Here is a 14,993-nt window from a genome sequence, read left to right as displayed (position 1 = left end):
TCAATAATGACATGCGTCATTACGAAGATTCCAAATTCTTGACATTAGTCATTTTTTCCAAGTTTTTAACTGTGTTTTTAAGCTTTATTCGGGTTTCTTTTAAATTTTCTTATCTTTCTAATGTTGTATCTATGACGAATCTACTTTGCACTTTATCATGTAGCTAAAACGACCGACTTCCCTGTGCAGATTAAACGTAAAATAACGTAAGTATTTAGACTAAGAATGAACCTTTCAAACGTTAAGCCTTGGCTAGGTTTTTATTGTAGTTTAATTTTCAATGAATATTTTTCACCTCAGTATATCCATTTCAAATTAAAGCATAAGTTATTTTTTTTGCTGTCCGATCTATTTAGTTATTTCGCTTCCTATTACTAAGTATTTTAAAAAGAAGCCAAGAAGTAGTTTTTCGTAGTTAACATATTTTGTGTTGTTGGTTAATATAATTTTAGTTGTAAAATAAGTCTCAGATATTTCACATTGTTAAGCAAATGATTTGCTTTATAACTCATGGTGCTTCAATTTAAGTAATTTTCCGAAACAAATTCTTCACTTGAACATTATTGCACGTAGAATTACTACCAACTAGATAAGTAAGATTATAATATTCTAGTTGCTAATTGGTTTATTATTGCCACTGTCTGTTGTTGTCGTTAGGTTTATTAGAATTGACTTTAAGCTTGTCCCTGTTTGTTATAATATTTTCCATATGTTATTTTCAATACACTCGCAATCATTATAGTGTATTGGCTAATTGAAGTTTTTTTCATCTCAAGAAAGTGGGTGGTTAAAGTGATGTTTATTTATAATTTGGTTAGACTCAAAATGACCAGCAGCCAAACTCTTGGTAACGTGACAGCTAGATATGGCCTACAACCTGACTTGTCAGAAACTTCAGTTCAACATTTAGAGGCTATTAAAAGACATTTGAAGGAAGAAATTCGCAAGGAACTTAAAATAAAAGAAGGTGCAGAAAAGCTTATCAAAGTCACAACTGATAAGAAATGCTTATCCGATGTTAACTCTATCGTAAAACAATCAAATGGGAAACTGTACGAACTTCAACAAGAATTACAACTTCTCGATGCTCACATTTTAGTCTCTCAAAGTCAGAATACTAGTAACGATTACCTTCCAAGTACTCCGGGTAAGAAATAACAAGTTTTATTGTAAAATTTGGTAACACTAATTTTTTTCTGTAGATATATTGACTCCACCTCTTGAGTTCGAAGATGCTAATGGTGGGGATAATCCTGATGCTCCTATTTCAGCCACCAGTCAAAGATTATTATTGTTGGAGAAGCAGTTGAGCATCGAGTTGAAGGTATAAATTAATTAAATTCTTGCCTCTTAGTTGTCCATTTTTAACATCATTCTTTTAACTTTATGTAGGTGAAACAGGGAGCAGAAAACATGATTCAAATGTATACCGGTTCCAAAGATCGCAAACTGTTGGCTGAAGCTCAACAGCTCTTATTAGACTCTAAAGCTAAAATTGACTATATCAAAATGATGATTAGCAAAGTGAAACAAAACAAAGATTCGTCTTTTTCTAATTGCCCATTGTCCAGTGGTGCTGTGGATAATGGTTCCAATGAAAATGGTAAGATCTTTCACTTTGATCTATATTAAGCGATATCATTATCAACAATTTTGAGCCTTTTAGCGAAAGTTCCCGAAGTGATGTCACCTTTGGAAGTTCGTATCGAGGAACTGAGGCACCGGTTACAAGTGGAATGTGCAGTAGTAGAAGGGGCGAAAAATGTACTTCGGCTCTATCAAAACTCAAAAATTACTGATAGAAAAACTATTACAGAAGTGAGTATTACGCAAAGTGATGTCCCTTTCATGTTCAAATTTTTATCAATTTCAACTTTCCAGGCGCAATCTAGCCTGTTAGAATCCAGTCTGAAATTAGATTTATTAAGATGTTCCTTGGAGCTAAGACGACAGGAGCTTCCCAGCTGTTCTCCCAAATCCGAAGCTTTAAAACAAGAATTAGAGAACAGCTTAGCCACTAGCCCAGTGCTTTACCCATCAACTATTCATCCATACGGCATTAAAGAACCCAGCAAATTTTCCCCTCCGTCTTCCTTATACGCTAAAACATCCCTTTCCAAACCAGCATCCGTTACTGGCAAACTAGAAGTCAGGTAATTTATTGAAAAAAAAATTAAAAGTTGATCCAGTACTTACAGAATTTAATCGTTTTAAAGACTAATGGGCTGTCAAGACCTTGTAGAAGATGTACCTGGCCGTCTTCCACGAACTAAAGAAAATGCCGTACACTTGAGTCCTGGTGATTTTAGAAGTCTTGTACGTGCTACTGGCAAAGGGTTAACTAGCAGAGGGTCTTCCAGGGTATACAACATTAAAGAAGAAACATCCAGTATGGTTTCATTTACATTGATTAATTTTTTTTGTTGTCCTGTCTCATTTTTTTAATATTTGATTTCATAGATGAAATTATGGCAATTTTAAAGTTGGACAATGTGACTGTTGGGCAAACAACATGGAAACCATGTAGTCAACAGGCTTGGGATCAGAGATTCACAATTGAATTAGATAGGGTATTTTATCATTTTTAGAAAGTTTGTGTTACAGGTCATATTTATAAGATAAATTTATACTATATAGTCAAGGGAACTGGAAATTCAAATTTTCTGGAAAGATTGGCGTTCTATGTGTGCCCTAAAAATATTAAGACTCGAAGAGTTTGTTGATGATCATCGGCATGGTCTCGCTCTTCACTTGGAGCCTCAGGGATTGCTATTTGCTGAAGTAAAATTTACTCATTTTTTTCAAAATGATGGAAAAATTTACAAATTATTTTTTAGGTAAAATTCTTAAATCCAATGATATCAAGAAAACCAAAATTACAGAGGCAAAGGAGATTATTTAGACAAAATGGTAATTTTTTTGCTTTAGCTATTTTATTTTACTATTATTATTATAATTATCATTGTTTTAGGTAAAAACTTTTTACGCCCTGGTCAAATGAATATTAACGTGGCCACGTGGGGGCGTTTAATGAAAAGAGCCATGCCTCCTCAGTCCTCTGAGCCATCATCAACAGTTAGTCCTCAAAGAGGCACGTGTCTCATAGAATCAGCGACGCCTGTTGGTCAAAATGATAAAGACCGTCTTCCTACGAGACTCGAATATTCTTCATCGCCTTTATTGGACAAAGAGAGAAGTCAGAGTGATGAAGCGGATGGACCTATTGTCACTACTCCCAATGTTTTAGAAGCTGATGTTTTGGTTCGTATTTATAGTTATTATGTTAAATTTTGAGTACTTATTGATTTCGTTCACAGCAGAAAGCTTTAGGAAATTTTGAATTTTTAAACGACACTAAAGGCAGCTCGACTGTACAGATCACCGATGCTTCCGAAGATGGGCAGCTCTTCATCATAAACAACGATTTGAAATCTAGACATTCGACACCCGAACCCATAATAGATTTCCCTGAGGAAGAAACGAACTTTCAAGCGTTACACAAAAAAGTGTCTAATGAGAACCTTTCAAATCGCGATAATGTCGAATCGCATAATCACATCAATATACCTGATCAAAAAGTTCCGGAGCCACCCGCTCCTCCGATCCCACCTCATCAAGTGGAAAAGACGATCACTCAACCAAAAATACTCACTCCCGACGATAATAGACCTGGTTTGACTACTGGGTTGAGTTTAGACCATTTTAATTTTTTGAGCGTACTTGGAAGAGGGCATTTTGGAAAAGTAATGTCGCGCTGCTCTTTTTGCCCTCAAATACGGTTGTTGTAAATCTTTTTCTTCTTTATAGGTAATTTTGAGCAAATACAAAAATACTGGAGAATATTTTGCCATCAAAGCTTTGAAGAAAGGAGATATAATTGCTAGAGATGAAGTTGAAAGTTTGATGGCTGAGAAAAGAATATTTGAAGTTGCAAATTCAATGCGACATCCCTTTCTGGTCAATTTGTTTTCCTGTTTTCAAACCAAGGTAATATTGTCTATTATTTTTTTAAGTTCAAGTCTAATGTACATGTCTATGCACAGAGCCATGTTTGTTTTGTTATGGAATATGCCTGTGGAGGTGATCTTATGATGCATATTCATACTGCTATATTTCCGGAGCCCAGAGCGGTGTTCTATGCCGCATGTGTGGTTCTTGGATTGCAATACTTACACGATAACAAAATAATATACAGGTATTTTTTAAACCAGGCTTATATGTTCTAATTTTCTTTGTATTTAATGTTGTCATAATTGGTTTCAAAATTATAGAGATCTGAAGCTGGATAATTTATTGCTTGATACAGAAGGATATGTGAAAATTGCTGATTTTGGTCTTTGTAAAGAGGGAATTGGATACGGTGATCGAACTGGAACTTTCTGTGGCACTCCAGAATTTTTGGCTCCTGAAGTGTTAACAGAAACCTCTTACACTCGAGCTGTAGATTGGTGGGGGCTAGGTGTACTCATTTTTGAAATGCTGGTTGGAGAAGTGAGTTTTTCATTGAAATTTAGTTTTAATATGGGTAATAAACTAAGTTTTCTTTCTCCCTGTTAGTCCCCATTTCCCGGTGATGATGAAGAGGAAGTATTTGATAGCATTGTAAATGACGAGGTTAGATACCCAAGGTATCTTTCTCTAGAATCCATAGCCATTATGAGAAGGGTATGTAATTTTATTTATATTGGCTTAATTTATAATCAGTAACTTGATTACCTTTTTAGCTTTTAAGAAAAAATCCTGATCGGAGATTGGGAGCTAGTGAAAGGGATGCTGAAGATGTTAAAAAGCAGGCCTTTTTTAGAGTATGTAATGACAACTTACATTTCTTTGTTCCGTGATTGACCTTTTTTTTTTTTACAGAATATTAATTGGGAAGATCTTCTAATGAGGAAGGTTCGACCCCCATTTGTTCCAACTGTGGTATGTTTTTCTTTTGAGGAAACAATTTTAATTTTAAAAATATTAATTTGCATTATTGATGATTTGTAGAAAACACCCGAAGATGTTAGTAATTTTGATGAAGAGTTTACCTCCGAGGAGCCGAGTCTTACACCTCCAAAAGAGCCTCGACCTTTATCAGCGGATGAGCAGTTAATGTTTAAAGACTTCACCTATATGGCTGACTGGTGCTAAAAGTCCCCTAGTTTTTCACCTTTACCTATATTCTATCTTATTTATGGCTCATCAAACCAATCTGCTCATGATTATCTTAGACAGCGTCTATTTTATTAAGGTTAAGAAATGGAAATGTCGCATTTATATATATTTTGCGTGGTTGTTTTAATTGTTGTTATAGTGATGGAATTTACAAAATAAACAGAAGGCCAAAATAATTATACACGTTTAACCATTGCCCCTCTTTTATTCTGGAGGCAAAATTTTAACATCCGATCAGGTGCTGTGAATAATAATGTAGTAAATCACTTGTAAAGTTTTCTCTTTTATTGGAACTCTGAAATTCTGTAGATTGTTTTTTATTCACGTTAAAATTCTTTTAAAATATTTCAGTGTTAAATTAATGTTCAAAGTAATTTAAAAACTAGGATTTTGTTAACTATACAATCATAGACTAAGAATATGTGAACCACATTTCTTAATTTATGCAATGATACAGATACACATGATATATATCACAGGGAGAGGGGGACACAGAATAATGATATCTTTAGAAAGGGGCCTTTACACTAGGCACGCCATGAACCACAGAGGCGGATTTGTTGATTAAGTACAAATGGCCTGGCACAAATAGCTGGTATGGAAGAGCCAGTCGAGATTTTGGGATTGAGTGAGACGGGAAGGCGTCCCCCTGGGAACCGATATTCCAGATGGCCTAACAGCCTCCAAAGGGATGCTGGATAATAATACGGCGTTTCTGCCGCTCCACATGGAGCGAGGGTGAGAAGATAAATTTGGGATGACCGCTTCTGCCTCCATCAGGGAAATGGGCGTTGAATTCGGGACTCCAAGAATAGCACAAAGCACCACATTTTGAACTTTGTCTATTAGTACGGGTAAAAGAGTCCCAAAAAGAGCTCTCCCGCGGAAAAATTCGTCCCAACTTGCAATGTGGCCTAAAAATTATATTTTGTCTACTTTGAGGATCCGAAGAGTCCGCAGCAATGCGGGGTGGACAACACAGTTTTTGGGGAGGCAGGAGGGGGCACTGAATTGAGCCGTGTTTGGTATTGTTCCCGATGGTACATTTCACTCCGAGTCGAATGCGACCAACCACATGCCCGTAAGATGAACCGTTTCCGAGTTATGGCCGAATTTGTACTGAATCGCGTGGTTTTTTCTCTAATATGAAAAAAAAATCCCCAAATGTTAAATTTAGCAATCCGGTCAAGTTGGGTATCGTTTCTGTAGTATGTTTTAACGTTGAGTCGAATGAGACACGCCGCGGATCGCTGGGACTAATAGTTTCGGAGGTATGACCAAAAGTACACTAAACAAAGGTTTTTTTTCGGAATTTCACTAAATGTTGAAAAGGTATATCAACCATTTGGCCAGGACCAACCATACTTTCGAATCGTACGTATTATTTTGTGCCGAATCGAATGAGACCAACGGCAATTCCGTAGGATGAATACTTTCCGAGCTATAACGAAATATGTGCGAACCATAAATGGTGTTTTTTTCAAGAAGTTCGAAAATACAAATTTATCCCCGGATGACCACAATGTATTCATCTTACATACTACCATGCATGAAGGAATATGACTGGAACACGGGGTACAGTCATATTCCTTCATCCATGATACTACTAAGTGCTGAATCGAATGAAACCAACAGCAGCGCCGTGGAATGAAACCAACAGCAGCGCCGTGGAATGAATAGATAAAGAGTGATGACGGAATTTACATTAGATAATTGACATTTAATCCTCAAACAGGTTCTGAAAATGTTTTTTTCTTTTTTTAATTTATTTATAATTTATTTTTAAACATCATTGTATTCGATTAATGTTTACTACCAAAAGCATATGTGACGTTGCAAGACGTCATATTGATATTCTTTAGTCGCGCCATCTTCGTTTTAAACGTTTCTACTTGAATTTTTAATTGCCCCAAAAAATGCCATAGAAATTTCAGATATATTATTTATTATTATTATTATTCATTCATTCTATTTAGTTGTATTTTCTGATGCAAATTTCAACTAAGTAAAAATGTGTTCGATTGTACCTGTTTTTAAACATATCTTCATCATTTCTCGTAGCAAACACACAACAATGATGTTTAAAATTAACTTAAAAAAATGAAAAAACACATTTTCAGAACCTCTTTGAGGATTAAATGTCAATTATCTAATGTAAATTCCGTCATAACTCGTTATCTATTCAATCCACGGCAGTGCGGTTGGTCTCATTCGATTCAGCACTTAGTAGTATGTAAGATGAATACATTGTGGTCGTCCGGGGATAAATTTGTAGACACGGGTGGTGGTTTAAATGAATATTTTCGAACTTTTTGAAAAAAAACACCATTTATGGTTCGAACATATTTTGTTATAGCTCGGAAACTATTCATCCTACGGAATTGCCGTTGGTCTCATTCGATTCGGCACAAAATATTGAAAATAATACGTACGATCCGAAAGTATGGTTGGTCCTGGCCAAATGGTTGATATACCTTTTCAACATTAAGTGAAATTCCGAAAAAAACCTTTGTTTAGTGTACTTTTGGTCATACCTCCGAAACTATTAGTCCCAGCGATCCGCGGCGTGTCTCATTCGACTCAACGTTAAAACATACTACAGAAACGATACCTAACTTTACCGGATTGCTAAATTTAACATTTGGGGATTTTTTTTCATATTAGAGAAAAAACCACGCGATTCAGTACAAATTCGGCCATAACTCGGAAACGGTTCATCTTACTAGCATGTGGTTGGTCGCATTCGACTCAGGGTGAAATGTACCATCGGGAACAACACCAAACACGGCTCAATTCGGTGAAAGAAAATTTAGGGGGCAACTGCCCCCTCCTGCCCCCCTTGCCTCCCCAAAAACTGTGTTTTTCACCCCGCATCGTTGCGGACTCATCGGATCCTTAAAATAGACATCAAAATATATTTTTAGGCCACATTGCAAGTTGGGACGAATTTTGCCGGTGAGCTACCCTCTTTTACCCGTACTATATAGAAGTTACCGTCGCCGATGTCTAGACTGGACCCGAGTAGTCCGGCCAAGAGCGGACGAGATAACTGTGTAGAAACGGCACGGTTTTCCAACGAGTCCCCGCCACCTCACGCAGGAGATCTAAACGCTTCAAAGAGGATGTTCGTAGAACCAGGGTAGAACGGCAATGTCGTGAGACTAAAAGAGGCAATCGTCGAAAAGATAGTCAAGATATTGGTAGGAGGTGACCATTTTAAATGGTGTGGAGCCAAGAGTAAGCGACAGGGCGTCTGGAATGTCATATATTTAAATTTGAATGGTTGAAAATTCAACCCCCAAACTACGATATACCATGAAATCCGTTCAGGGTAATCTGAGTAGTAAAAATAACCTTGGGAAATCAGGACCATAAAGCCAGGCGGCGATATCATCGGCATGTTCCAAACTGTCCTGAAGAACCCCCCTCAAACCGTATAAGACGGCAAAAGTTCCCCTTTGGCTTTCAATTGGATGGTTATCCCAGTCAACAAATGTTCCACCCACCTGAGAGTGGCACCTGTGAGATCGCAGTGCCATAATTTGAATAAGAGCGCTTGATGGTGGACCCTCCCAAAAGCGTCCTTAAGGTTCAAGAATACCACGAGGCTATGCGGATTCGTCGCTAAGGCGCATTGTGCGGCCATCGCCAAAGCATGTGAGTTGTCCGTTCCGACACGACCAGTATGGACCCGTATTAACCCAGATTTATCCGGGGGGAAGAACATGGTTGACTTCCAGAAAACAAATCAGACGGCCAAGAAACAATTTTTCGTATATTTTCCCGAAGTTCGGTAAGAGAGAGATTTGTCGCGGTAGGAGTATAAAAAGTTTATGCAAAATGGCATGTTTACACTTCGAAGGCATCGAGCCATCCACCCAAAGCATGTTATTGAAGGAGAGAAGAACCGAACGATAGGCCAGAGTCGAGTTTTTAATATCAAATTAGGTACATTATCCACCCCGGAGCCTTTCCCTCTTGTAAGCAATGTGATCCGACCAGAGAACCGAACGCCCAGCTCGGCGGGAGAAACTAGGCCCTAGCCGTGCTAGCGGAATCCCACCACGTGAGCTGACTGACTCCTTGGTAGTAGGTAACTAGGTATCGTCGCCAATGCAGCCTCATAAAGGAGGCGCTCCGCCGGATGAACAGTGAGGGGCTGGGCGCCTAGGGATTGATCGAGGAGAATCCGGAAACGTTTCCATTCGGAATCTTTAAAACGCCAATGTGCCGGGCAACATTTTTTTGACATATTAAGGCTTAGGAAAAACCCGACGTTCTGTTTACAGGTGAAAAGTTTCCATTATTTCAACAAGTACTATATAAGCAGTAACTTGCAGGTCCTGGCTCTTAGAAATATTATTTCTTGGTAATTTCCTTGAAGATGTTTTATTGAAGCGTCTATAGGCGCTTAAATAAATCATCCTCCAAGGAAATCGACAAGAAGTAATATTTCCAAGAGCCAGGACCAGCAAGCTATTGTTTTAATAGTGCTTGTGGAAATAATGGAAACTTTTCACCTGTAAACAGAACGTCGTGATTCTGTCAAAAAAGCTACCTGGTTAAAAAAGAAAGCCATGGGGAACGCTTTTTGCTGTCGTAACTTTATGTAAAAATTTCAATTATTTTAACAAGCACTATATAAACAGTGACCTCCAAGTCCTGGCTCTCGGAAATATTACTTCTTGGCGATTTCCTTGGAGGATGATTTATTGAAGCGTCTATTGCTGACGATACCAAGCTTATCCACGCTTTTCCGCTTCCCACTTCACCAACTGAATTCCATGCTGATCTCACTCGGGTCGCAGACTGGGCCTCAGCCTCGGGCCTCACTTTCAACGCATCAAAATCAAATGTTCTTCACATCGGTAAAGCCAATCCCCAGATTACCAGTATTACTATCTCAATGGCAAAAAATCCTTCAAGCACTTGTGTTCGAGAAATTGGTGTTCAAATGGACACTGAACTAACTTTATCCACCCATTGCGGTGTTACAGCAAAGAGGATATACATGTTTACGGCACTAGCCCGACGTACCTTCCCTTACAAAATATCAACTTAAGTCAAGACCGACTTTAATTCTTTTTTCCTCCCACTTCCGATAAATATCGAAAAGAGAATGGTCCAAGGGTACAACCCTGGGGGACGCCAATTTGGGGAGGTAATTGTTTTGAAGTACATCCCTGGAGGACAACAGCGGGTTGACAGCATTGATGAGGAATGGTGTCAAACGCCTTGCTTAGGGCTAGTTTTATAATGTTAACTGGTTGGCCAGTATCTAGCCATGAGGTCAAATCCGAAAAATTATAATTTGGTATTTGGTAGAACAATTTGATACCAACTGGTATTTGGTTAAAATTTTGTAAATTTAGTTTGTTATTTTAAACATTCGATTTGGTAGAAAACGTCCAAAAATATAGGACTATATTTAGTTTTTTTATATAAAAAGAAAATTTTATTAAGTATTTGGTATTCGTCAAATTCGCTGTTAAGTGCTTGACAGGGTTGTGGGGGGGGGGGGGCAAAATAACATAGTGTGGGGAATTGGTGCATATAGCGTAGAGCCTTCACACCAAGCGCGCAAAGGAAAAAAATATACACAAAAAACCAATGAAAAAGCGAGAAGAAAAAAAAGAATAAAATGAAAATGCACAATATAACTATAAAACACGTCCGAGTAAAATACACAATGAATGTCAGAAATGAGTTCTCAGATCCGAATGACACGTCGAAGAATGACGCAGGTGGCAGCGACCACCTCGGCGAAGCCCGCGTGAACCGCCTTGTGGACCCCATCCAAAGAAACAGGTAGATGCCTCTTGTGGAGAGCGGAGTGTAGACACAGCCGTGGTGCAAGCTGGTCGGGGCAGACGAAGATAATGTGCTCCACAGTGTCAACCGCACCGCTTTTCGTACAACTGTCTGTAGACTGTGGGAGACAGGTTGAATCGAAGCAGTAGCGTCTTTGTCGGAAGGCGGTTGCAGCCGAGACGCGCCAAAAGAGTGACATCGTGTCGCGTAAGCTGAAGACGCATGATTTCACGTGAACCCGGGTTCGGCTTCGCGTGATAGAGAGCATACGCGGACGCACGAGTACTCCAAGAATCAGCCCTAGTAGTGGTCTGGACCTTGCTGCACACTGACTTCAGTTCGGCGAGCGTCGCGGGAAGGAAGAAATCCACCTTAGATGGCCGCGGAAGACCGGTGACTCCCGCAAGTCCATCCGCCATTTCGTTGCCCTCCACTCCTACATGAGCCGGGCACCACAGGAGAGTCACCGAGTAAGGGTACTTGTCGCAGAGATCGTGAATTGCTGTGACCACCGGGTCAGTAGAGCGATTATGGAGCATGGTGAGGGCACTCATAGAATCCGAGCAGAAGACCACCGAGCTGTGAGCAGACGCGTAGGAAAGAGCTAGTTGTATGGCGAGTAGCTCGATCCTGTTGATGGGATGACCGGAATCGACATAGGAACGGGCTCCAACCCCTAGAGATGGAATTGCGAAAGCGGCGCCGGCGATTCCCGTCCGAAGCGAGAGAACCGTCAGTATAGATAATGGTCGCATCCTTGGCGAAAGTGACAAGCGTCGCGAGGAAAGTTCGTAGCAACACTTCGGTAGGAAGTCGGTAAACGCTGCAACGGTTTGCGCGCATTCCACCAGAGGTCACTGCATCCCGTGCAGACTCTGCTGTATTTACAAAACAGTAAATATATGACGTCAGAGGCGCGAATTAAAAAGATACAATGGTTTTCTATAAAAGCTCACTTACGATAAATTTGTAGTTAGGCTGTTGGGCGATTTTATTGGCTTCTCTTGTTTCCTCTCTGTGGAATTACTATTTTTAGTAATTTTTTTTAAAGTCACTATTGAATTATTTGGTTTTTACAGTATAGGCTTCGAGCTTAGAAAAGATAGCGCCATCTACTTTACTAAATGTCAACTAAATGTGTGAATATGAATGTTCTTTAACTGAAACGTTCAGTTTTCACACATTCGATTAAAAACTCAGTTGGTAGGCGGCGATACTTCTGACCAAAGTTTAATTTAGACTACACACGAGCTTATAGTGTATTCTGGATAAAATCCGAATTTGAATTGTCCGCACGTTTTTCAAACCCCAAGAGTGATAAATCTAGCGGAGATTGTAAATGTACTGTGTAGGGGTCGAAATAAAGGTTTACAAGTTTTTGGTGTATATAGATTCTTTTACGCGCGTATTTCATGGGAGTCGCCATTACCGTGCTACACGCGAGAGAACGAGTTTTGGGGGAAAGAACTTTCCACGGTAAAGCTACGTGCAGTACGTCTATGGCAGCTGCCTGTGGAGCAAATCGTGGGAGGGTCCTTGATGGGGGGAAAGACGCGCGTAAAAGAGTGTATAGCGGGGAATAGAAATCTCAAAGGTAACTAGAATGCTGCCGCCTACGGCCGAGCTTGTCGCCAGTTCGTTTTGAACCTTCAGCCAATGAGAGGCCGTAGAGTGGTTCCGCCAAGGAGGATAATAATCCTCCTTGGTTCCGCTACTATCGCGGGAGCTAGGTGACGTCATTCTCTCTGGTGACATTAAATTCTTGGCAGAACCACTCTTTGAGCTCTGATTGGCTTAGATCTGGCTATCGTCTGCCACGGCGTTCGGTCCATTTGCCAGTTACACGGCAGCATAGTTACCTATGAGATTTCTATGAGCGGGGGCTTTCACACCAGGCGCGCAATTTGAAATTAAACAAAAAATCAAAACAATAAAAAACCCGAAAAATAATGTACAAATGGTAGAATTACACCAAAAACAAAGGAAAACAAAATAAATAAACCGATCAGAATGTCAATGCACCGCACGTCGCAGAATAGCACAGGTGGCGATAATGATGTCCATATGACCTCCATGTACTGCTTTAAGAACCCCCACGAGAGTGTTCGGAAGATTGCGCTTCTGGAGCGCTGAAACCAGCGCTGGCCGACGCCCAGTGTGATAGGGGCAGGTGAATAAGGCGTGGTACGCATCGTCGATAGCTCCGCAATGAGTGCAAGCGGCCGTCACACTGAGGTTGAACCGGTGTAGGGTCGCGTTTGTGGGAAGGCGGCCACAACCTAGTCGCGAGAGAAGAGTATCGTCCTTGCACGAGAGTTTCAAATGAAGTATAGCACTAGAGCCTCACGAAGAGGCCGCACTACCCTACTGGTCAGCCAGTCCGTACACCACTCAGCTGAGAGAGCCCAACGACACCCACTCTTTATTTCTACAAGAGTATACGGGAGGAGGAAGTCCACTCTAGAAGGGCGCTGGAGCCCAGTGACCGAGGCGATACGATGGCAGACGATCGACCGTCTCGTTTCCTGGCACTCCCACGTGTGCTGGACACCAGATTAGAAAAACCGGATACGGGTACTTATCGCAAAGCTCCTGGATACAGATGGCCACCGGATCCATCGACCGACTTAACAGTTGGGTGAGTGCGCTTTTAGAGTCGGAACAGACAACTACCGGCGAACGCAGATGTGTGGACGCGTAGGAGAGAGCCATCTGGATGGCAAATAGCTCGACCCGATTAATAGGATGACCGGAGTCCACTAAATTAACCGCACCAACGTTGAGGGAGGGAATTGCGAAGGCAGCACCCGTGACCCCTGAATCGGGGGAAGCCAAACCGTCCGTGTAGAAAACCATCGCGTCCTTCGCGTGAGGTTCGAGAGTTGCGAAAAACAGTTGCCGTAACTGTTCAGAGTTATTGTCATCCTTAGGACTGGTGAGCCAGCGCGAGATTATGGTCGCCGACGGATTGGTCCACGGTGGGGTGGCCACAGTGACGAGGTGTCGACTAGTAACGTGTAAAATCCAATCAAGATTGCAGGCCTGAAAAACCGGATACGGGTACTTATCGCAAAGCTCCTGGATACAGATGGCCACCGGATCCATCGACCGACTTAACAGTTGGGTGAGTGCGCTTTTAGAGTCGGAACAGACAACTACCGGCGAACGCAGATGTGTGGACGCGTAGGAGAGAGCCATCTGGATGGCAAATAGCTCGACCCGATTAATAGGATGACCGGAGTCCACTAAATTAACCGCACCAACGTTGAGGGAGGGAATTGCGAAGGCAGCACCCGTGACCCCTGAATCGGGGGAAGCCAAACCGTCCGTGTAGAAAACCATCGCGTCCTTCGCGTGAGGTTCGAGAGTTGCGAAAAACAGTTGCCGTAACTGTTCAGAGTTATTGTCATCCTTAGGACTGGTGAGCCAGCGCGAGATTATGGTCGCCGACGGATTGGTCCACGGTGGGGTGGCCACAGTGACGAGGTGTCGACTAGTAACGTGTAAAATCCAATCAAGATTGCAGGCCTGAGCCAGGCGCCAAGCTCTAAGTAGAAAAGGCAGCCTGTTCTTTGGGAAGCGATGCTCCAAAATATCCAAGGAAGCAAGGTCCCGGCGCAGGAGAGTGCGGTAGAAGTCCGGAGTGTCCACCGCCCCACATGGAGCAAGGGTGATTAGATCCATATAGTATCTAATGTTGCTTAAGGGTGGAATGGCGGCTTCGGCCTCCATTAAACTGATAGGAGAAGACGGTGGAGTCCCGAGTATGACTCGAAGGGCCGCATGTAGTGGCATATTTAGTTGGCGGATAATATTAAGGCAGATGGCGCTATATTTCCTAAGCTCTAAGCTTATTATTGCCTAAAGAGTCTCTGGTGTTAATTTTACTCTGTAATTAAGGTTTTGTAACGTTCATAAAGTGTTTTTTTAAAAAACATCCTTATTACTTGAAAAAATATTGCCTAAACATTGCCAAAAGTTGTATTTGAGCTTCATTTTGGGCTGTTTCAGAAATATTTACC

General features: G+C 41.0%; 1 protein-coding gene across 1 annotated transcript; it reads left to right on the top strand.

Moving 5' to 3' along the window:
* Positions 1-163: 163 nt before the first annotated feature.
* Pkn (serine/threonine-protein kinase N) lies at positions 164-5,502 on the top strand. The gene is made up of 19 exons (XM_090156973.1): positions 164-206; positions 819-1,147; positions 1,203-1,324; positions 1,393-1,603; positions 1,667-1,818; positions 1,882-2,153; positions 2,217-2,389; positions 2,461-2,570; positions 2,638-2,781; positions 2,838-2,910; positions 2,972-3,261; positions 3,318-3,743; positions 3,808-3,987; positions 4,044-4,195; positions 4,272-4,491; positions 4,558-4,665; positions 4,725-4,805; positions 4,864-4,923; positions 4,993-5,502. The coding sequence occupies exons 2-19, from the start codon at positions 826-828 to the stop codon at positions 5,134-5,136; spliced, it is 3,240 nt and encodes a 1,079-aa protein (XP_090013099.1). The 5' UTR covers positions 164-206; positions 819-825; the 3' UTR covers positions 5,137-5,502.
* Positions 5,503-14,993: the final 9,491 nt, after the last annotated feature.

Source organism: Leiobunum rupestre, chromosome 8 (assembly GCF_980474605.1).
Source record: "Leiobunum rupestre chromosome 8, qqLeiRupe1.1.hap1, whole genome shotgun sequence".
In the NCBI taxonomy this organism is placed as follows: Eukaryota; Metazoa; Arthropoda; class Arachnida; order Opiliones; family Sclerosomatidae; genus Leiobunum; species Leiobunum rupestre.
This window is presented reverse-complemented; position numbering and strand designations above follow the sequence as displayed.